Genomic DNA, 25391 nt, shown 5'->3' with positions numbered 1-25391 from the left:
CAGCTCAGTGCAAATTTTGCTAACACCAACATCCCACCCCTGTACCCTCCTATGGTCTATGCTCTCCCTCAGAGCTAGTATGTCTGGGTCTCACACCACAGAGTGCACACACAGCCCACAACAGGCAGAAAGTCAGTGCAGAATTCTGGACTGAAAAGGAAGGCTACACAGACATAACAGCAGGATGCAAGCAACACACATAGGAGGCTTCCTTGAAGTGCCAGGTTCTGATGAACAGGGGTCACTACACTGCAGGGCACTACAGAAACTCTTCTTCATAAAGTCACTACTTTCAAGAGGAAAATGTGTAGCTGACTTTCCTAAAACAGAGAAAAAGACACAGAGAGGTATCAAAATGAAAAGACAGAAGAATTTGTTCCAAATGAAAGAATACAAAAAAATCACAATAGAATATCTAAGTGAAACTGAAATAAGTCATATGCTTGATAGAGAATTTAAGGCAATGATCATAAAGATACTCATTGGACTTGAGAAAAGAGTAGAGGACATCAGCGAGACCCTTCACAAAGAGATAAAAAATAACATATCAGAGATGAAGAACTCTATAAATGTAATTAAAAATACAATAGATGGAACACATGTAAGCTACAGGAAGCAGAGGATCATATCAGTGACATGGATGATAGAACAATTGAAAGCAATCCAGCTGAACAGATAAGAGACAGATAATGCATAATGAGAATAGACTTAGGGAACTCAGAGACCACATCAACCATAATCATATTAATATTATAGGGATCCCAGAAGAAAAAGAGAGAGAAAGGGATACAGGAAATATATTTGAAGAAATAATAACTGAAAACTTCCTGAATCTGGAGAAGGAAACAGATGTCCAGTTCAGGAGGCACAGTGATCCCCCAACACATTCAACCCAAGGAGGTCCACACAAAGACACATAGTAATAAAATGGTAAAAAAAAAAAAAGGATACAGAAAGAATTTTAAATGTTACAAAAGAAAAGAAGACAGTTACATACAAAGGAAACCCAATAAAAATCAGCTGATTTTTCAGGAGAAACTTTGCAGGCTAGAAGCGGGTATTGTGATATATTCAGATTGCAGAAAGGGAAAAATCTGCAGCCAAGAATACTCTATCCAGCAAAGCTATCATTCAGAATAGAAGGAGAGATAAAAAGTTTCTCAGACAAACAAAAAACTAAAGGAGTTCATGACAACTAAACAACACCTACAAGAAATACTAAAGGGGACTTTTTGACAGGAAAAAAAAAGACCATAAATAGGAGTAAGAAAAGTAGGAAACACAAAAGTGTAAAAATAAGTATATCTGTAAAGTTGAGTCAAGGGACTCTTGACACACTTACATCAATAGACAGAGCATCTAAATAGAAAATCAACAAAGAAACAGTGGCTTTGAATGACACAATAGACTAGATGGGTTTAACAGTTATATTCAGAACATTCTATCCTAAAACAGCAGAATACATATTATTTTCAAGTGCATGTAGAACATCCTCCAGAATAGATCACATTTTAGGCCATAAAACAAGTGATAGCAATTTCAAAAAGATCAAAGTAATACCATGCATGCTTTCTGACAACATGCTATGAAACTGGAAATCAACCACAAAAAAAAAAAAAAAAATCTGCAAAAAGCACAAATACATGGAGGTTAAATAATATGCTACTAAACAATGAATAGGCCAAACAAGAAATCAATGAAAAAAATTAAAAGTACATGGAAACAAATGAAAATGAAAACACAATGGTCCAAAATGTTTGCGATACAGCAAAAAATGGTCCTAAAGGAGGAAGTTTATAGAAATACAGGCCCACATCAAGAAACAAGAAATATCTCAAATAAGCAACCTAACATTATACTCAAAGGAGCTAGATAAAGAACAACAAACCAAACAAAACCAGCAGATGGAGTGAAATAAAAGAATATTAGAGCAGAAATAAATGATATAGAAATGAGAAAAGGAATTGAATAGATCAGTGAAACAAGGAACTTGTTCTTTGAAAAGATCAATAAAATTGATAAACCTCTAGTCAGATTCATCAAAAAGAGAGAGAAAAAAAAGTACTCAAAATTAGAAATGAAGGAGGAGAAATAGTCAACACCTTAGAAATACAATTTTAAAACAAAAGTCCATGACTAGATGGCATCACAGGGAAATTCTACTAAACATTTAAATAAGAGTTAATACCTATTCTTCTCAAACATTTCTAAAGAATAGAAGGAAAGCTTCTAAGTTCATTCTGTGAGGCCAGTATCACCCTGATACCAAAACCAGATAAAGACAAACACCACAAATAAGAAAACTACAGGTCAATAGCTCTCATGAACATGAATGCAAAATTCCTAAATAAAATATTCGCAACCGGATTACAACATATTTTAAAAAAATCATTCATCACAATCAAGTGGGATTTATTCTCAGCATGCAGGGTGATTCGGTATTCACAAATCAATTAAAATACATCATGTCAATAAAAGAAAAGATTAAAATCCTCATGATGATTTCAACAGATACAGAAAAAGCATTTCACAAAATACAACATTCATTCAAGATAAAAAAAATCCCTCAACAAAGTAGAATTGGAGGGAACCTACCTCAACATAATAAAAGCCACATATGAAAATCCCACAACCAACGTCATCCTCCATGGGAAAATACTGAGAGCATTTCCCCTAAGGTCAGGAATAAGATAAGGATGTCTACTCTCACCACTTTTTTTCAACATAGTACTGGGAGCTTTAGTCATAGCAGTTAGACAACAAAAAGAAATAAAAGGCATCCAAATCAGTAAGAAAGAAGTAAAACTTTCATTATTTGCAGATTATATGATACTATATGTAGAAAACCCCAAAGATTCCACGAAAAACCAACTAGAACTGATTAATGATTTCAGTAAATCCACAGGATACAAAATCAATATGCAGAAATCTGTTCCATTTCTATACATTAACAATGAAACAGCAGAAAGCAACATTAAGAAAACAATCCCATTTACAACTGGACCAAAAATAATACGACTCCCAGGAATAAACTTGAGCAAAGGGAGAAAGGCATATACACTAAAAACAATAAAACATTGATGCAAAAAATTGAAGACAACACAAATAAATGGAAAGAGATTCCATGCTCATAGATTGGAAGAACAAATATTGTTAAAATATGTATATAACCTAAAGCAAACTAAACATTTAATGCAATCCCTATCAAACTACCAACAGCATTTTTCACAGAACTAGAACAAAAAATCCAAACATTTATATGGAAATCGCAAAGACACCCATTTCCAAAGCAATTTTGAAGAAGAGAAGCAAAATAGAAGGAACTACAATTACAGATTTCAAGTTACATTCAGAGGCTATAGTAATCAAAACAGCTTGGAAATAACACATAAATAGACACATACATCAATAGAATAGAGTAGAAAACCTATAAATAAACTCACAATTATATGGTCAAGTAAACAACGTAGGGGGCAAGAATATCCAATGGGAAAAGATGGTCTCTTCAACAAATGGTGTTGAGAAAACTCGACAGCAACATGTAAGAGAATGAAACTAGAACATATTCTTATACCACACACAAAAACAAATTCAAAACAGATTAAAGATCTGAATCTGAGACTTGAAACCATAAAAGTCCTAGAAGAGAATTCAGGCAGTAGAGGTATCCCCACATTGAAGCAAATTCCTATGTTAATTTCTCAGCTTGTAAACTCAAAATCAGGATGATACTGTGTATTTAGGCATCAATCCCATGTAAAATTAGATTTGAGGTTGCTAAATCTCAGTAGAAATGCTTCCCTTAAACCCCTCTCCATCCAGTATCCATGCTTGGTTAGACACATTTCCTTTTAGAATTTTCATGTTGTAGAATGGTTTTATCTAGTACATTTTCCCTAGTTCTCCTTTTTGTTGAAGTTGGAACCATTCAGGGTCTTGGCTTTATGTGGGAGTCTAGTTCTACCTTTTTACCCAGAACAGTCTTGATTTATACCAATTGTCCTATCGTAGTTTTTGATAAAAACTCTTCTGACTCTCAAATATGTCCCAATTTAGATATTTATATAATATTCTAATCCTTAATCAGAACTGTGCTTGGTATGCTAGAAAAAGAGAAAAGCCAGACTGGCTGATTTGTAGAGGGAAGAGTAGTTGAAGAAGAGCTCAGAGAAGAAGATAAGGATCAATTTATGAAGTGCTTTCTAGGTAAGAGAAGGATATTGAAACTTACATATGACTAAAAGTCATTAAGGTATTTTAAGCCACAGAGTTTTAGGCAGCTTCTTTATTATATCTGGATATCTAAAAGTGTCCCCCATGCCTCGGGCAGTTTAGTGATCAGAGATCTGGGTAAGGTTTGCACTGAGATTTGGGGACTCAACCTCTCAGTTTTCTTGCTTCCAGGACTTTATCCTGAATTTTCAGCTCTCTGACTAGCCTTGGGGCCTATCCTCTGAGATATTAAGCCAGTGCATTTTTCTGATTTCTGCCAAGCTTACAAACATCACTCAGCATAGTTTTGTCATCTGTTATTTAGTGGAAGACTACCCTCTGGTTTCTGCCTGCATTTTTTTTAACAGAGTCCCAAAGTCTTGTTCATATGTGTGTAGTGTAATAGCCAAAATTTGGGGCAGAGTATATATGCAGATTTGGGATCTCATCCCTTCTGTGACTGTCTTGCTCCCAGGAGTACCACCCCTAAATTTCCATATTATTTCCCACCTTGAGCCAGTAAATCTGTAGTATCTGCCACAGGAATTCTAAGTTTGGGGGGCACACATTGCTACTGCCATCTTTTAAGGGTAAATTTTCTTCAAGTTTTTGTCTGCTTACATTTGTACCCCATTGCTTTCAAATAGGTTATTTTCCCTTCTTCTAATCTTCTCTCTTTATGTTTTAATTTTATAATTAATAGCTAAAGGAAGGTATAGCCAAACAGTTTAGTCAGCTATTACGAAAACCTGAAACATTTGTTATTTTAATTTATAGTTAGATTAACAGCAATTTTGAAAAAAAAATTGCATGTTTATTAGCATTTTTATCTATTTTATGAATTTTCTGGTATGCTATTTACCCATTTTTCTGTTTGTCTATTTTTATTTATAAGAAAGAATTCCTTATTTATCAAAGATAATAAAAATATAAACTCATCAGTTGTATTTTGTGAGACTCAACTGAAATGTGTTTTGAAACTTAAGGTTTTCATTTTCTGGTGATTGTAATATTGGCCTTTAATGTTCATATTGGATCATTTAGTAAAGGAGACAAGGTAAGGAGTTTGTTCTTATTAGAGATGCTACTGCATAGAGAACAGAGCTCTTGCCTTTTCATAAAGCACTCTTGTGTCAGCTTGTATGACATGTGAGGAATTGTTGGCAGTGAACTTCCTCAACAAAATCTTGTCAGATATGTTATTTTCATAATTATTGATCACCATGGCTTCATTTTTCAATCATAATCATTTGCCATACTTCCAGTAAGTACTATTAATATACTGCTGCTTCTGTGCATTGGAGGAAATATTGCAAATTGATTAATATTTGTTAAGGGCACTATAGGTCCTCATCAGAACTATGTTCATTATTCTCTGTTTTTTTGTCCCTAGGAGTACACCATTGATGTATTTTTTCGACAGACATGGCATGATGAAAGATTGAAATTTGATGGACCCATGAAGATCCTTCCACTGAACAATCTCCTAGCTAGTAAGATCTGGACCCCTGACACCTTCTTTCACAATGGCAAGAAATCAGTAGCCCATAACATGACCACACCTAACAAGCTGCTCAGACTGGTGGACAATGGAACCCTCCTCTACACAATGAGGTCAGTGAGTGATACCTCCCATCTAAAGCATATTCAGGGTAGGGCTTGAAAACAGCATGTTTTAGGCTATCTATTGAAAGTTCTGTTAAGTTTACAGATTAGAAATGGACATTTAGTATATACTGCTTTATATATTTGCAGGTACACACATTCATAGAGACATATATTATAGATATACAAATAAATAAGAGAGTTGAACATATGAACATTCTCAGACACACAGAGATATATGTTCAAGATGTATAAATGTATCCATACTCAGAGACACATATAGCCTAACATGTAATCATATACATATTCAAAGGTCTTAAATTCAAAGACTCACAGCTATATACACAGGAAGAGCACTGTGATAGTCAAAATAAGCTGTTTAACTGCAGCAAAAAACTTTCCCTATAATGCAGAATTGTGAGAATCAAATGAGATAATGATGGATATTTTCAGAAGCACACAATGTTATATATAATATATAAAAAATTACAACATATCTTTTATGCCACATTGCCTGGGAATCCTGAGGAGTTTGATGTAAGTGAGGTATCTAATTAACCTAAGAATGTTTCTTTTTTTTAAATTTTTAAAAGACTTTATTTATTTGAGAGAGAGAATGCACAAGCAGGGCCAGGGGCAGAGGAAGAGGAAAAGAGAGAAGCAGACTCCCCACTGAGCAGGGAGCCCAATGCAGGTGTCAATCCCAGGACCCTGAGATTATTACCTGAGCTAAAGGTAGCTGCTTAAACAACTGAGCCAGTGAAGTGCCCCTAGAATGTTTCTTTAAATATCATTTATATACAGAGGCACCTGGATGGCTCAGTTGGTTAAGCATCCAGCTCTTGGTTTTGGTTCAAGTCAGGCTTTCAATGCTGTGAGATCAAACCCTGCATCAGGCTCCACACTCAGGGCAGAGTCTGCTTGAGATTTTGTCTCTTCCTCTCCCTCTGCCTCTCCCCGTCTCATGTTCTCACTCTAAAATAAATAAATCTTTAAAATAAATAAATATAATTCTTACACACACACACACACACACACATATACGATATATATATCGTAATTTTGCCTTCAAAAAGAATGACTTTAAAAACATTTCCAGTTCCATAATATTCTTTGTCCCTAAACACTAAAAAACTTTCATGGTTCTTGTTTTGTGTTTTTGTTAATTCCTATTCTGCCAGTTGTCCTAAAGCTCCCTCACACATTAATGAATATCAGTTTTAAGTAACTGAATTAACATTATTGAATGGAAAAAATTTGATCTTTCAGTGCAGATTCTGTGGCTGTTGTTTTTGTTGTTGTTGTTGTTGTTGTTTTGTACAATGAAACTGAAATATGTGGTGAATACATGAAGTGTCCTTTCCCATATCCTAGTCTTCCATTACCTTAAACTTGCTCTTTATTGATGTTTTTCCTGAAAGAATTTGGTAGAGGAGAAGATAGGCAAGGAAGAATGGATACCAAATGGGTACTTGAGAGAAAAGTTGAATTATAGAGGAGGAGCTGAGAAACTAGAGAAGAAATGAGAATAGAATAAAGAGTGATAAAGAAAAGAGGGAAAGTGGATAGAAGTGGGAAAAAGAAGGTGGAGAGAAGGGAAGAATAATCTGGAGAAAAGATCAATAAAATTAACATATATATTTCATTGATCTTTTCTCAGATCTTATGTATTTACATATGTATGTATGTGTGTGTATACACACATATATGTAAATGTATATATTTATATGTGTGTATATATATATGTGTGTGCATCTGTATGTGTGTTTTAGAGCACCTGATTATTAGTATTAGCATTCATTTTTGTACTATTCAGTAAGTAGAATGTAGCCAAGATAATTGTAGATGTTAAGGGGAGGAAAGAGGAAGTATATTTTAGGCAGAGAAAACCAAGTTAGCCGTTACAAGCAATGGAATGGTTTCCTTCAACAGAAGCAAGAGAATGAGGTGGTCAGTTTTTGATTTACATATGCCACTCCAGTTACAGTGTAAAGAATGTATTTGAAAGGAACAAAACTGGAGTTATAGAAATGGGTTAGTAGACAGCTTAAATAATCTGGGCAAGGAGTGGTAAAGTTCTCATTCAGAGCAGCAGATTAAGATGGAGAAGGGGAGAGACATTGAGGAAATAGTAAAAACAGCCAATGTTAGAATGACAGGAAGGATGGGATTAAGGTTATAAGTACCCAAATAACATGGGCGAATGATGGTGCTGAAAACTGGGGCAGATCATATAAAAGTTGGAAGAAAGTTAGGATAAATCTGCAAGGTTAATTTTTGGGTAAGATGAGCTTTAAATGATTATAGATTATCTAGGGATAGGTGTGTAATAGCAGTTGGATATACAAATCTTTTTTTTTTTTAAAGATTTTTTATTTATTTATTTGAGAGAGAGACAGTGGGAGAGATCATGAGCGAGGAGAAGGTCAGAGAGAGAAGCAGACTCCAGGTGGAGCTGGGAGCCCGATGTGGGACTCGATCCCAGGACTCCAGGATCATGACCTGAGCCGAAGGCAGTCGTCTAACCAACTGAGCCACCCAGGCGTCCCGGATATACAAATATTAAGATCAGAAGACAGTTATAAGCTAGAGATATAAAGTTTGGTATTGTTAGTATATTGGGACAACCATATGAATGTATGTGATCACTTCAGGAAAGTATGCAGAGTGAGAAGAAAATTATGCCAAGGATCCAGTCCTGTAGCATCATTATCATTAAGGTAGAAGGGGAAAAAGAGGAACCTATGAAGGAGACCAAGAAGAAAAAGAAACGTCTTGGTAGAACCCCTGGTGTGCAGTATCTTGAAAACTGAGTGTGATAGTCAATACTTTTACTTTCCATATTTTTAATCCATGTCCTTCTGGCTTTGTGGTTGTATTGTACTTCCATAGAACCTTGAAGTTAGGCATAGATAGATGACTTTGGCTAACCAAATGTGACTGGAAATAACATGAATCATTTCTGAGGAAGGATAATACATAATTTTCCATGTTCCTCTCCATGGCCACAGTAAGTAACATTATGCCAGGTGTCCTTGGCTCTATCATTCTGTATCCTTTATTGAAGATGACATAGAAGACAGTCTCCCCTTCACTAAAACCCGAGATAGACAAGTAGTGTGAGAAGTACATCTTTTTTGTTTGAGGACATTGAGATTTTTTGTTACTACATGCTAACCTGACCCATTTTGACTGATATATCAAAGGAGTAAAGGGTTTCAAAAAAGCTCACAGTGATCAATAATAATAAAAATAATAATTTCAGTAATAGCATAAATATTATCATTAACATCAATACAGTATTTACAGTGTGCCATGCACTGTTCTTATCACTTAACTTTTATAAAACAATAACCCTGTGAGATAGGTACTATTATTTCCACTTTTCAGATGAGGAGACTGAGACAAGAGTGGGTAAGAAAAAATTTAAAAATCACCTAGGTAGTAAATGGTTGAGTCAGCATTCATACTCTGGCAGTTTGGCTGCAAGTTCAGCTTTTTATCATTATTAATCATTATTTATATATAAATATCTTTATTTATCATTAAATAGTGATCTTTATCATTATTACATATAATGATATCATTATTAATCATTATCTTTATAATTATTTATATATCTTTATCATTATTAATATATTTTTATAACATTATTGGTTATTACAAAGAGAACAAATAATATAGGGAATTAAATGTATTAGGTTTTACAACATGGAAGGCATTGCTCTTCTTCACATACATTGTTTAAGTGTAGTGTTTAGTGCAGCAGTGAGTTTTTAGGAATTGACATAGAAGTAGTGAAAATAGTAAACACAGAAAATACTTCCTAGGAGCTTGTTTGAAAATGAAAGCAATGAGTATATTATAGATACATTCAGGGATAGAAGAAAATAATTGCTTTTTTTTAATGTAAATACTGATTCTTATTTGTGCAATAGCAGAGAGACACAGATTGAAAGTATAGTAGAAATGAGGTTTTGCTGACACCAAGTTGCCAGAGAAAACTGTAAGCAGAATGTCATCAAAACTACATTGAAAGTTTTACTTATAAAGGAAGAGGGACAAGTCTTCTTGTCCTGAATGGAAGGATATGAGGCTAGATAAAGATAGGAAAGGAGATGGGAAGGATAGGACAGAGTAGAGGTATTATTTGAAGAGAATTTGAAGACAATAGAACATAAGTGGGAAAATGTAAAGGAGGCATACTTGTTTGAAGAGGAGATGGGGGTGTAAACAATTGGTGAAGGAATGAAGCAGAGGAGGGGCTGTGCAATGTGGTAGTTGGAAGGATGGATGAGGATGATGAGATGTGGATGGCTAAAAACGCTGTAAGAAAATGAAAAGAAAGTGATGGGCAGGCAAGGAAATCAACACATAGAGACTGAGGAGGAAGAATAGAGAATGAATGAGAACAGGATAGTTAAGAGAATGAATAATAAAATAAAAAAGATCAATGTTAGTTTTGTTTTAGAGGAGGAGTGAAAAAGAGAGAAGAAAGGAGAGAGGAGGATGGGAATGTTAAAATATGAAAAAGATGGAAAAATGATGAAATATGAAGATTGAGGAGTATAGAAGATGAAGCAGATCAAAGGATTAGTCACCTGAAAATAAGGTTAGATAAATGGGAAGAAGATGACTATTGAGTGCTTCATTCTAATATGAATTGGACAAGAAAGTGGAGTTTGATAAAACAGGCAACTATGTGGAATTCCCTTGTGTTAAAGGAGGTACAGAAGTTCAGAAGCATGATGAAGTCTTTGGTTCTCTTACATAGTAGATGATTCACTTCAGACCCAGGAGGGTGTGTCTGGAGGGAGACCTAGGTTCCAAACTGAAAATATTAGAGCTTGGCTCTATTTTTGACCCCATAATTTATTCATCGAGTGACCTTTTGTAAGACAAAAATTATCTACTTTCTCATTCTGATAATAATGTAAGTGCTGCCTTTCTTACAGACACATGAAAAATGTGAATTAGATAAGGTCCAAAAGAACACTTAGAATTTTTCAGGAAGTATTATTCTACGACATTATTATTTTGACCCTTGGAAATCTTATCTGGATTCCATGGAAAACTACAGAAATTCAGCTTCTTAGAAAAATTTGACAAAGGACTGCATAGCTATGTAACTAGGGCAGTTTAGAGTGAAACCTCATCTTGGGACTTCAGGATAACCATAAAAATGCAGGCCAAAGCTCATTACCTGCTGCTTGCTTCAGCACCACATATACTAAAATTAAAACAGTACAGAGAAGATGAAGCCCAGATCAGGATGATATATATGTTTAGAAAATATTTTCCTTTTTTTACAGACATGGATATATAGAAAACTTCATTTCTATTAATGACATTTATTGATGAAAATCTTGATAAATATATTCATTGTATTGTTCTTTATACCTATTGGATATAAATGTGCATAATACAGAAAGCAGTAAAATCCAAGTTCCACTGATTATTATTTGGAATGTGTGCTGAGCTACAGAGATAAACAAGACACAGCTCATGCTTTTTGTGACATTACAGTCTAAAAGTTAAAGCAGACATTGTGCACAGATAGATACACAATATATATATTTTATACAATAGTATAAAAGCCTTAAACTGAGGGGGATAGAAATGTTATGGAATCACAGGGTAAGGAACAACAAAATTTATGCAGAGGCATCAAATAAAGTTGTAAAAAGAGCCAATTAATCCTATATCTTGAATCTTGAAGGAGGTATAGGTAACTCTTAAACAGATGAGGGATGAAGTGAGGCATAGGAGGGTATTCCAGGTAGAGGAGATAGCATGTGCAAAGCTAGGTATGCATGAACTGTCATCATGAATCAGAAAATTCATGCCTCTTGTTAGAGCTTTCATTAATCTATTCTTCCAAAAATATTTCTAGAGAGCTTAATGAGATCCAAACAGTATTCTGGACACTAGGAATAAAATAGTGAGTAAAAAGGAATGTGGCCTCTGACCTCATATAACTTACATTCTAGTGGGGAAAACAAACAATAATGATAACAGAATAAGTGTTAAGGTCAGAGAAGTACAGAGGGCTGTGGAATCATATAGCAGGGATAAGGAAGTGAATCTGTGGGAGAATACCCACAATTGATTTCAGAGGAAATTACATTTTTTAGAGAGAGTGTGTGAATTAGGAGGTACTGCAGGGAGAGAGGGAGAAAGAAAATCTGCTCCACACTCAGCATGGAGCTGGATTTAGGGCTCAATTTCCTGACCCTGAGATCATGACCTGAACCAAAATCAAGAGTTGGACGCTTAACTGATTGAACCACCCAGACGCTCCAGAGGAAATCAGTTTTAAACTGAGATCTAAAAGATGGTAGAAATAAATTCGACTAAAAGATAGGTAGGAAATGTTCCACAGAGAGAGTACAGCAGGTATAAAGTCCAGGAGAATGAAGTGAGAGAGGTAGTAATGATACACTAAAGAAACAAAAGGAAATTCAGTATGACTGAACCATAGAGTAAAGTGCAGAGAAGTGACCTAGGGTGGAGAGGGATTCTTATGAGCTACATTAGCATAAAAATGAGGGGGATCCATTAAAGATTTTATTGCAGGGGGATGGCACAGATTTTCATTTTAGAAAGATTGCTCTGGTAACAATGTGTAAGGTAGATTAGAAGAATACAAAGAAGAAGATGAGCTATATGTATGAATGATAATACTCTAACAATAATAATAATTACTTTGTGTTGGATACCTACTATGTGCTAGACACTTTATGTAAATATCTCCAATCTTCACAAAAATTATTCAATATAAACATTATTATCCCTATTGAACTGATCCAGAAAGTGAAGCTTAAAAATTTTAAATGGGAAGGGTGTCTGGGTCATGAAATTGGTTAAGCACCCAACTCTTGTGATCTCAGGGTGCTGAGACAGAGACACATGTCAGGCTCTCTGCTCAGTGTGGAATCCACTTAAAATTGTCTCTCCCTCTCTCTGCCCCTGACACTTGTGCTCTCCTTCTCTCTCTCTAAAATCAATCAATCAATCAATTATCAATCAATCTAAAAAATGGAAGAGGAATTATGATGGTGGAGGAGAAGTAGGGAGACCCTAAATTTGTGTCATACCTAAAATACATCTAAATAGTTATTAAATCATTCTGACCACCTGAGAAATCAATTGGCAATATGAAGAAAGAAAAGCTGCAAGTCTACAATTAGAAAAGTGACCACCTTTTGGAAGTTAGGAGGTATGAAGGGTTGAATTGGGTGGTAGCTGAGGTGCTACAGAGGGAAGAGAACCTGCTCAAGAAGGTTATCACAAAGTATCATAAGTAGTGAAATACAAAATCAGAATGTTTAGAAGTCTGCTGGAGTCAGGGGAGGTCCCTGGTTTAAAGGTACTCTGGTGGTAAAGCAGGGCAGAATCCCAGGTGTGACAGCATGATCTCAGGATCCCTGGGGTCACAAGAAGAAAGGGTGTCATCTAAGTGTTATACTGTTCCCAGGAATAGAAGCATGGAAGCTGGCTGAAAACAAGTATAAGTGCTGGATTTCTATTCTGTGTTGCCATAAACTGAAATGCTGCACAGTCGTGTGATTTCCTGGGCATGTTCCAGCAAAAGTCAGAGGCAGGACAATACCCCTCTCTTTCCCCTGGAAGGAGCAGAGTAAGTCTGTACCACAAGTCCATAAAATTTGGAGCTTTGAAATTCAGGCATGTGCCTGATACAAAAACACTTAGTCACAGGCCCGGTAAACACAGAGTTCTAGTGGAAAATGGAGAGACAAGAGTGATTGATTGTTTTTCTGTGAGGGCTTCCTGAAGAGTGGAGGGCATGAACTTTCAGCTCCAGGTGCTAGAGAGTGGGGCGCCACCATAGTCATCCCACTCATCAGTGCTGAAAGCCTTCAGGAAGCAAAATGGCACCACATTGTGGAATCTGGAGCCACTTACACTGATCCCTACCTCTGTGTAAGGGAGGCACATTTGCAATAGGGCAAGTCCACTGAGAATCAGTAAACGGGCCCCACCTTCAGAAGACCAGGACAAAAAACTGCCTGGTACCAAGTTTACTGATCATAGAGGACTGCAAAGCTTCAGCTCTTGGAGAGAACAGTACATAGCTTTCTTTGCATTTTTATTCCTCAGTCTTTTAGTATTTGTCCACTTATTTTCCTGTTTTTTCTATTTTTTTATTTTAATTTTTACATAAACTATATATATGTATATATACATATATATGTATATATATATAATTTGTTTCCTTTCATTGCATTATATATACAATATGTAGTGGTTTTTTCCCCTTATTTTGGGATCTAGTGTTTCTTAACAAGCAAACCAAAACATAGCCATGATCTAGTGTTTTGTTTTGCTTTGTTCTTCTTTTTGGCTTTGTTTTTCTGTTTTAATTGTTTTTTTTCCTCTTTCTTCTTTTATTTTCTGGGCAAAATGATGAGATGGAGAAATGCATCACAAAACAGAGAACAGGAGGTAGTACTCATTGCCAGGGATTTAATCATCATGGATATAAGTAAGATGTCTGAGCTAGAATTTAAAACAACAACATAAAAATACTAGCTGGGTTTGAAAAAAGCATAGAAAACACTAGAGAATCCTTTACTATAGAAATCAAAGTACTAAAATATAGTCAGACTGAAATTAAAAATGCTATTACCAAGATGCAGTCCCAAATGGAATCCATAAAAATGAGGATGAACAAAGTAGAAGAGTAAATCTGGAAGAAAAAATGATGGAAAATATGGAAGCTGAAAAGAAGAGGAAAAGAAAACTCTTAGATCACAAAGGGAGATAAGAGAACTGAGTTATTCCACAAAGTGAAGTAATAACTGTATTATAGGCATCCCAGAGGATAAAAAGCAGGAGAAAGGGACTCAATGTTTATTTAAACAAATTATAGCTGAGAACTTCCCTTATCTGGGGAAGGAAACAGGCATTCAAGTCCAGGAGGCATGGAGAACTCCTAGCAAAATCGACAAAAATAGGTAAACACCTTGACATCTAACACTGAAGATTGTAAATTTCAAAGATAAAGAGAAAATTCTGAAACCAGCTTGGAATAAGAGGTCTTTAATCTACAAGGTAGACACATGAGGCTGGCAGCATGTCTGTCCATATGGACTTGACAGGCCAGAAAGGACTAGCACGATATATTCAAAGTGTTAAATGGGAAAAGCATGCAACTAATAATACTTTATCTATCAAGGCTATAATTCAGAAGTGATGGAGAGATAAAGAGCTTCCAGGAAAAACAAAAGTTAAAGGAATTTGTGATCACTAAATAAGCCCTGAAAGAAACATTAAAGGGAATCCTTTGAGCAGAGAGACCAAAAATAGCAAAGTCCAGAAAGGAACAGAGACAATCTATAAAAGCATCGAATTTATAGGTAATACTATGGCACTAATTTCATATCTTTCAATAATTATTCTGAATGCAAGTGGACTAAATTCTCCAAACAAAAGATGTAGGGTTTCAGATTGGATTAAAAAACAATAACAACAAAAACAAACAAGAATGATCAATATGCTGCTACCAAGAGACTCATTTTAGACCCAAAGTCACTTCCAGATTTAAACTGAGAGGGTGAAGAACAATTTATCGAGCCAGTGGATATCAAAAGACAGCTAAAGGGGTGCCTGTGTAGCTCAGTCTGTTAAGTGTCTGGCCTTCAGCTCAGGTCATGATCTCAGGGTACTGGGATTGAGCTCCATATCAGACTCCCTGGTCAGTGCAGAGTCTGTTTCTCCTCTTTCTCTACCACACCCTAAACTACTTGTTCTCTCTCTCACAGAAAAAAATAAAATCTTAAAAAAAAAGAAAGCTGGAGAAGCCATGTTTATATAAGACAAACTAGATTTTAAACCAAAGACTGTAATAAGAGATGAAGATGCACACTGTATCATAATAAAATGGTCTATCCAACATGAAGATCTAACAATTGTAAATATTTATGCCCCTAACCTGGGATCAGCCAAATACATGAATCAAAACAGAATTAAAGAAACTAATTGATAATACAATAATAGTAGAAGACTTTAACACCCCACTCACATCAATGGACTGATCACCTAAGCAGAAGATCAACAAGGAAATAAGGGCTTTGAATGAGACACTGGACCCAATGGACTGAAAAGATATACTCAGAGCATTTCATCCTATAGCAGCAGAATACACATTCTTCTTGAGAGCACATGGGATATTTTCCAGAATATGTCACATATTGAGTCACAAATCAGTGTGAACTGGTACAAAAAGACTGAGCTCATATCATGCATATTTTCAGACCACAATGCTATAAAACTTGAATTCAGGGACGCCTGGGTGGCTCAGTTGGTTGAGCGGCTGCCTTCAGCTCGGGTCATGATCCCAGCATCCTGGGATCGAGTCCCATATCAGGCTCCTTGCTCAACAGAGAGCTTGCTTCTCTCTCTGTCTCTTCCTGGAACTCTGTCTGCATGTGCTCGTTCTCTCTCTCTCTCTGACAAATAAATAAATTAAAAAAAAAAAACTTGAAGTCAACCACAAAAAAATTTTTTTTTGAAAAGCCCACAAATACATGGAGGTTAAAAAATATACTACTAAGGAGTGAATGGGTCAACCAGAAAATTAAAGGAGAATTTAAAAATACATGGAAGCAAATGAAAATGAAAACATGAAAGTTCAAAACCTTTAGGATGCAACAAAGGCAGTCCTAAGAGGGAAGTATATAATGATACAGGCCTTCTTTAAGAAACAAGAAAAGTCTCAAATACACAACCTAAACTTACACCTAAAGGAGCTTGGGGGGAAAAAAAAGCAAGTAAATCCTAAACCCAGTTGGAGAGGAGAAATAAAGAGTTAATGGAAATCAATGACATAGAAATTAACAACAAAAATAAACAACAAAACTCCCCCCAATAACCATAGAATGGATCATCAAAGCTAGTAGCTGATTCTTTGAAAGAATTAATAAGACTGATAAACACCTAACCAGATGATTCAAAAAGAAAAGAAAAAGGACCCAAATTAATAAAGTCATGAATGAAAGAGGAGAGATCACAACCAACACCAAAGAAATACAATTATAAGAGAATAATGAGGAAATACATGCCAACGAATTAGGCAGTCTGGAAGGAACGATGCATTCCTAGAAACATAAACTACCAAAACTGAAATAGTAAGAAAAAGAAAAGCCAAACAAACCCATACCAGCAAAGAAATTGAATCAGTTATCAAAAATCTCCCAACAAATAAGAGTCAAGGGCTCAATGGCTTCCCAGGGGAATTCTACCAAACATTGAAAGAATTAATACACATTCTTCTGAAACTGTTCCAGAAAATAGAAATAGAAGGAAAACTTCCAACTCATTCTATGAGGCCAAAATTACCTTGACCTCCAAATCAGACAAAGACCCCCACAAGAAAGGAGAATTAATAATCAATATACCTGATTAACATGGATGCCAAAATTCTCACCAAGATACTAGCTAATAAGATGCAAGAGTACATTAAAAGGATTATTCACCAGAACCAAGTGAGATTTAATCCTGGGCTACAAGGGTGGCTCACCATCTGCAAATCAAACAATGTGATACACCACATTAATATTTTTTAAAAGGATAAGAATGATAATGATCCTCTCAGTAGATGCAGGAAAAGTGTTTGACAAAACACAGCCTTCTTGATAAAAACCTTCTACCATATGGATAGAGGGAACACACTTCAACATCATAACAACCATATATGAAGGACCTACAGCAATTACCATCCTTAGTTAGAAAAACTAAGAGTTTTTCTCCTAAAGTTAGGAACATGACAGTGATGTCCACTATCACCACTGTTGTTCACCATAGTACTGGAATTCCTAACCTCAACAATCATAACACAAAAAGAAATAAAATGCATCCAACTTAGAAAAGAAGTGACACTTTCATTCTTTGCAGATGAGAGGATACTTTATGTAGAAACCCAAAGAACTCCACCAAAAAATTCCTAGAACTGATACAGGAAATCAGGAAAGTTGTAGGATATAAAATCAATGCACAGAAGTAACTTGCATTTCTATACACTAAAAATGAAACAGAAGAAAGAGAAATCAAGGAATAGATCCCATTTACAATTGCACCAAGTACTGCAAGATACCTAAGCCTAAACCTAACCAAATAGGTTTCTATACTCTGAAAACTATACAACATTTATGAAAGAAATTGAGGAAGACACAAAGAAATGGAAAAACATTCCAAACTCATGGATTGCAACAACACTTTGCTACCCAAAGCAATCTATACATTCAATGCAATCCCTATCAAAAATACCATTAGCATTTTTCACAGAGTTGGAATAAATTTGTACAGAACTAGAAAAGACCCTGAATAGCCAAAAGAATGTTGAAAAAGAAAATCATAGCTGGTGGCATCACAATTCCAGACTTCAAAGTATATCACAAAGATGTAATCATCAAGAAAGTATGGTATTGGCACAAAAACAGACACACAGATCAGTGGAAGAGAATGGAGAACCCAGAAATGGACCCTCAACTCTATGGCCAGCTAATCTTTGACAAAGCCGCAAAGAATATCCAATGGGAAAGGATAGTCTCTTCAAAAAAATGGTGCTGGGAAAATTGGACAGCCATATGTCTAAGAATGAAACTGGACCACTTTCTTACACCTGACACAAAAATAAACTCAAAATGGATGAAAAACCTTAATGTGAGACAGGAACCCATCAGAATCCTAGAGGAGAAGGCAGGCAGCAACTTCTTTGATCTTGGCCACAGCAACTTCTTTCTAGACATATCTCTAAAGGCAAGAGAAACAAAAGCAAAATTGGGACTTCGTGAGGATAAAAAGCTTTTGCACAGCAAAGGAAACAGTCAACAAAACCAAAAGTCAATCTACAGAATGGGAGAAGATATTTGCAAATGTCTTATCAGATAAAGGGCTACAATCCAAAATCTATGAAGAACTTATCAAGCTCAACACCAAAAACAAATAATCCAGTCAAGAAATGGGCAGAAGAAATGAACAGATGTTTTCCAAAGAAGACATACAAATGACCAACAGACACATGAAAAATGTTCAGCATCACTTGACATCAACGAAATACAAATCAAAACCACAATGAGATACCACCTCACACCAGTCAGAGTGGCTAAAATTAACAACTCAGGAAACAACAGATGTTGGCAAGGATGCAGAGAAAGAGAAATCCTCTTACATTGTTGGTGGGAATGCAAACTGGTGTAGCCACTCTGGAAAAGAGTATGGAGGTTCCTCAAGAAGTTAAAAATAGAGCTATCCTATGATCCAGCAATCGCATTACTAGGTATTTATCCAAAGGATACAAACATAGTGACTTGAAGGGGCACATGCACCCCAATGTTTATAGCAGCAATGTCCACAATGGCCCTAATATGGAAAGAGCTCTGATGTCTGTCGACAGATGATTAGATAAAGAAAATATGGTCTATATATGCATATATAAATATTACTCAGCCATCAAAAAGAATGAAATCTTATCATTTGCAATGATGTGAAGGGAACTAAAGTATATGATGATAAGTAAAATAAGTAAAAGAAAGACAATTATCATATGATATCACTCATATGTGAAATTTAAGGAACAAAATAGATGAACACAGGGGAAGGGAAGGGAAAATAATGTAAGAGGAAAACAGAGAGTGAGGCAATCTATAAGATACCCAACTATAGGAAACAAGCTGAGGGTTGCTGGAGGGGAGGTGAAGGGGGGATGGAATAACTGGGTGATGGGCATTAGGGAGGGCACTTGATGTTATGAACACTGAGTTTTGTATGCCACTGAAGAATCACTGAATTCTACCCCTCAAACTATTAATACAGTATGTTAATTAAATTGAATTTAAATAAAAAGTTAAATAAATAAAAATTAAAAATTAAAACAACTTGTCCAATGATGCATTTATTAGGCAAATGCAGTTCTGTCTCAAATTACTGCTTTTTCCACTAAATAAGGTTGAAGAAGGAGGAGAATATACAACATATAGCATTGGTAGTATTTAGTGCCTGATAGGAAGTTCGTGATGGTCAGAATGTTGTTAATTCTCCCAATAAGCAAAGAAGTCCCCTGAGATAACAGAAGTACTAAGGGTTAGAAAAGTAATAATAATCTGAGCATTAACATTCCTATTGAATGTGGAGGAGTAAATAAGCTTTAGAAAATGGCAGTGATAAGGTGAGGTAATGGTAAATATAGTCAAATAGCATGCCTATTTGAAAGGGTTTCTGCATAATGGATGAGGGATAATTATCTGGAAGTGATGCAGAATATATTCATTCTGTACTTATTGGGAAGCATTATTAGTTTTTTTTTTTGAAGAGAATAACATGCTCAGATCATTTGTGTTACAGTTTGCTAAACCCAAAAATATATAACAGTTCAAACTAGATAGAAGTGTATTTCTTGCTCCTTAAATTTCAAAGCAGGTGGCTCATTTGTTAGTGGCATTTCAGCAACCCATGCTCCTTTCATCTGCTGTCTCTGCCATATTCAGTACATGGTTTCCAAGGCCACTTTGTTTCTCTGTATTGAGTGAGTAGAAGAGGAAAGAGCACGGAGGATTATATGTGGGAGGTGTTTAAAGTCTGGGCCTTGAGTGGTGTACTTACTTCTACTGATATTTCTTTGACTAGAATGAGGTCACATGGACATGCCTAACTGCAAAGGAGGCTGGGAAAATAAATGGATTTGGTGAACAGCTGACAGTTCTTTGCCAATTTTTATGTTGTTGTTGTTTTTTTAATTAAAATATCAGGTTGCACTCTGGAGAATCATTTAGAAGCAAGGACCAGTTAGTTGACTATTTTGTAATCCAGAGAAGACTGTTCATGGATGAAATAAAGGCAGCAAAAAGTAAGAGTAGAAAAGATAGGAGAGGCTTTCAAAAGAACTTGGTGTCCAACCAGATATGGGATAATGAGGAAGGGGGTATATTGAGACTGTACCTTACATATTCTCCCTGGATACTAAGAAGATTGTGGTGTTATTTTTTAAAAAGCAATGTAGAAGCAACATATATTTTATAGAGAAGAAAGTGTGTTCATAGAGAACTTACACTTATTTAGGATTTTCTATATACCAGGTGATACGGTAGGTGCTTCACATGTATTTATCTCATTTCTCATGGCACTGATTGTGCATTACACAAAGGGTGCAGCATTGTGATTAAGACGGTAGGTTCTACAATAAGACTACTGCTGGTCCTTCATCTGTAAAATGTGGTGAATCATAACAACGCCTGTTTCATAAAGCTGTTGTGGGGAGTAAACATGATAAGCCTTATGAATTGCTTGATACATATCATGGCACATATCCACTTTGGAGGTTTTTGTGTTAATAACCCCTACTTTTATATTTAGTAAGCTGACGTTTCAGTAGAGCCAAAGTCACACCACTAATAAGTGGCAGAGCTGATACAGAAACTGAAGTCACTCTTAGGTTAAAGCGAGCAGCTTTTCCTCCACTGCATCCCACCACTTTCTCTAAGAAAAGAATGTAAGGGATATAAAGTTTAAACGTAATGAGTCTGAGGTGAACGTGACAAGCTGCAGTTGTAACTCAGAACTTTGACACAGTGTGATTTTATAAAAATTGAATGCAGAGACAAAGTGTCTTTTTATCTTAAGCTACACAGTAATAGTATCCTACATGTAGCTGAAAGTTAAAGAAAATAAGAACTCACTTCTCATGTTGCATCATTAAGAGAGAGGCATCTTTTTAAGCAACTAAAAGAAGCTTCCTATCATATTCAGAGCTTCATGCCTTCCTTTATTCTTTGATTTTGTGAATGGGTCAGTTTTGCTTATGTACTTGGGATTTACAAAGGCAAATTATTTCAAAGACAAATTGTGGAAATGTTAACAGTAAAGGTAGTCTCTTCCTACTTTAGATGCAAATAGCTTACACATGAATCTTTATAATAGAGATTGTCTCTGAAATGGCCAGGAACCAGGGAAGGCATTTGGGCTACATTGTTAGGCTAGCTCTATAGGATTTAATGTAATCAAATCAACCAAACACTGATAGCTTTGTTTCACACAGTCCTTTTTCCTAATAGCTTTTGTTCTAGGGGATTTCATCTGGAGTTCCCCTTCCTTTAAGGTAGAAACTGACTCTGACAGAACCGTACTTAGTGAGCCTCACTCTAATGAATAGAGGAAAGGCCATAGAAGATGTAGACTGGCTTATTTTGGGTTCTGAGAAAGCTTACAGTGAGGTGAGAAGAAAGTAATAGTATAAGTCCTCAGTCAATCACAAATTATGCTGTGTACTCCACGTGGTGATATCAATTCCTACCTTCCATGAGCTCACACTTTGGCAGGAAAGATAGGATACATCTTTCACTGTACTATGAGGCATAATGGAATTTTCACAAAAAGCCAGCAATGAGGTACTATAAACTAAAGAGTACAGGTTTCATTAGGACTTGGGAACATAGGTCCAGATGTGGGAGGGTTTTACAGAGGAACTGGCACTGAGCTGGAAGGAGGAACGGAAGAATGTATTCACAAGTGGTTAGCTGCAAGAGGAAATCAGGGTCTTGTAATAACAAGAATTGCTTTTATTTGTTTAAAGGCAAGAAGCTGATGTTTAAAAAGGTCATTTTAACACAAAGGGGGAAAGGATTTACAGATCACCAGAAGAGTCCATCTAATTCCAAAGAATGAAGCTATTTTAGATGCTACTCCTAGACAGAGTTGGAGACTGTATTTTGTAGTGAAATGAACTTTAGAGTGGGAATTAGGAGCTCTGGCAAAAAGTCCCAGCTCTGGCCCATAAGAGCATGTCACCATTGGGCGCCTGGGTGGCTCAGTGGGTTAAAGCCTCTGCCTTCGGCTCAGGTCATGATCTCGGGTCCTGAGATCGAGTCCCGCATCGGGCTCCCTGCTCAGCGGGGAGCCTGCTTCCTCCTCTCTCTCTCTCTCTGCCTGCCTCTCTGCCTACTTGTGATTTCTCTCTGTCAAATAAATAAATAAAATCTTAAAAAAAAAAAAGAGCATGTCACCATAAACAAGGCATTTCTCCCTTTCTGGGCCCCAGTTTCTTCTGGGAAACAGGACTGAAAATAAATGCTCTATATTATAGAAATATTTACTAAGATGCATTTATTACCTATATCCTATGGGCCAACCACCATTGTAGGGATAACACTATAATGAGAAATAGAGACCCTTCTCTCAAGTTACAGTCCTATCCAGAAGAGAGACACATAAATGGATACTGATAATCTATGTGCTGTTAAAAATGATTAAAGAAAACAATTTAATTAATACTAACAAACTTTGTTTCACTTCATAAAGTGGACAGTCTCCTTTTACAAAACTGAAAAATGGGGCAGAAGACAAAGATTTCATAGGATAAAAAAAAATAAAGAACTAGGAAGAGAAAAATAGAAAATATCTGATTGGCCAGAGCTGCATAGTTAACCTTGTCTGAGATGAAAAGGTCCAGAGTTGGTTTGGCACTTGGGGATTGGCTGACTGGATATACTATGTTTCTGGTCAAGTAGAATACTTACAGGAACACAGAAGTTATCTAAGTTTCAGTTTGTTGACATGGCTCCCCAAGCAGGAGCAACTCCATCATGGGCCTGGAAAGTTATTTCAACAGTGCTAAGAACTAAAGTATTTATCCAAAGTGCTCTAGGATTTCTGTGAGTAGAGAACTTACTATGCCCACAGCACACATACAAAGCATTATGGAAGAGGTATATATGAACAAGGACATGAAGGAAATTTGTCACACATATAAAGGGAAATGACATTTCAGGTAGAAAAAAGATACAATATGTGCAAAGACAAACAGAGTTTTGTGTCATGAAATCACACATATCTGCAGATGGGTGGAGAGTGGGGAAATGTGTGAATGTCAGAAAATGAGGCTGGAGCTACCTGTCTGAGGTAATTGTTAAAACTTATATGTGCTCCCCAAAAGGCTAAACGCAGTGGTAAACTGAAGGTCTTCCAAATAGGAAGCCCAAGGGCCTTCCAGTATATTAAAGCCTTTTGCCTATAGCTCGAGTATTTAATAGTAAGCCTGCAGACAACTGGGATTATTACAACTAATGCACTGCTTGGTTTGGTTTTTGGGGGTTGTGTATTTGAAACGGCTCATCCTCTACTGATAATGGTTAGTAATGACTTACTACTCTCTTTTCTTTTTTATCATAAATTCACACCTTGCCCTTTACTCTATGGTCATAGAAAAAGCCTGCCTAGTGCCTCTGAAGTAGTGTTTTCTACCTTTTAGTTTTTAGAAATAATATTTCTCAGAATTCAGAGCAGATTGTTCCATTTCTAAAATGCCTAGGTGACATATTGCCTACAGTGAGGCTCATACTGATCTCCAGAGACCCTGTGCCCTACTACATTTATGCTTCTCCTTCCTATATTTCTCTTAATGTGTTGACTATCTCACTGAACAATTAGTGCATATAATCAATAAAATTTAAATCTTTAACCTTTGGAACTTCAGTAAGTTCAGAAATTTCTCTAGAATTTTTTCCTATGTTATGCCTCTATTTTAAAAAAATTGGTATTCTACATGCAAAACTCTAGAAACAATGTGATATTTTTCTGTGGAGCAATTAAGAACTAGGTGATTCATTTTAATTCATATTCTTTTTATAGTTTTTAAAACTCTTTGAGGTATGACATACATATTTTGAGGTGTACAGATGTTATGTGTATAGCTCCACCTTGTTCTAGGTAAGGAATGTGTTCTAGATATTGCAGTAGTAGAAGGATTAAAAAAGGGGAAGTAGCTTAGTAAAGTGAGAGGTATTATCAAAATACAAGGAGCAAAGATTTATTTTCTAGGAGGATTGCTTTCTTGGGCCAAAACCAAATGGACACTGAAAACATGGATGCAATAACATCTGAGCTGGAAATTTTTCCTTGTTGAGTTATTGCTTTGGGTACATTCCCACCTAAAAGCAAGTGACTTACATATGATATTCAGTCTAGTTCAGGAGACAAATATGTACCAATAAAATCCTAAAATTTCAAAGCATTATATAACAAGTATAAAATAAACATTGGCTTTTGTGTCAATGATATAATAGAAATATCAGCAAATAGTATAATAAAAATAGTCCCTGATATGTGTGTTCATTTTGGATACATACTTAGATATTTCCAGTGGGGATGAGATAAAGCACCAAATAACCAAGTCACAAATTTGTCTCAATTCCAAAGGAATAGAAAAGAGACTATTTACTCAGTGGCTTTAAGTCAATAGCAGGGATTCTTAGTGAGATGCCATAGCTTGATTATTGGAGTAAACATTTTTAAACCATTATATTCATCATACCTCCTTATTTCATGCCTCCTTTCCACTTTGAGATTCTGATACATACTTTCTGCCAGTGGTAAAAGGTATATTATTCATGGGTAGTACATACTGTAGGAAATAGATGAGATACTGAGAATCACTGGTGTTAGGATTCATTGTAAAAGATGTTAATCCAATTATTATACTCTGAATCTCAGCTCTTAGACTTCTTGCCTTCCTTCATAATACTATCCAGTTTTAGAGATTTAATCAGCGTTTGGAAAATAAA

At 35.8% G+C, this 25391-nt stretch overlaps 1 protein-coding gene across 2 annotated transcripts in view; it reads left to right on the top strand.

The window, feature by feature from the left end:
- The window catches only part of GABRA3 (gamma-aminobutyric acid type A receptor subunit alpha3), a 388210-nt gene that overhangs the window by 262482 nt on the left and 100337 nt on the right, over positions 1-25391 (top strand). For both annotated transcript variants that reach the window (XM_059158037.1, XM_059158036.1), the window contains exon 5: positions 5606-5826. In XM_059158037.1, the coding sequence (XP_059014020.1) occupies positions 5606-5826 (221 nt within the window). The remainder of the gene's footprint in view (positions 1-5605; positions 5827-25391) is intronic.

The sequence above is a fragment of the Mustela lutreola genome, chromosome X (assembly GCF_030435805.1).
Source record: "Mustela lutreola isolate mMusLut2 chromosome X, mMusLut2.pri, whole genome shotgun sequence".
Taxonomy (NCBI): Eukaryota; Metazoa; Chordata; class Mammalia; order Carnivora; family Mustelidae; genus Mustela; species Mustela lutreola.
Note: the sequence above shows the minus strand (reverse complement) of the source record. Positions and strands in the feature narration are given on the sequence as shown.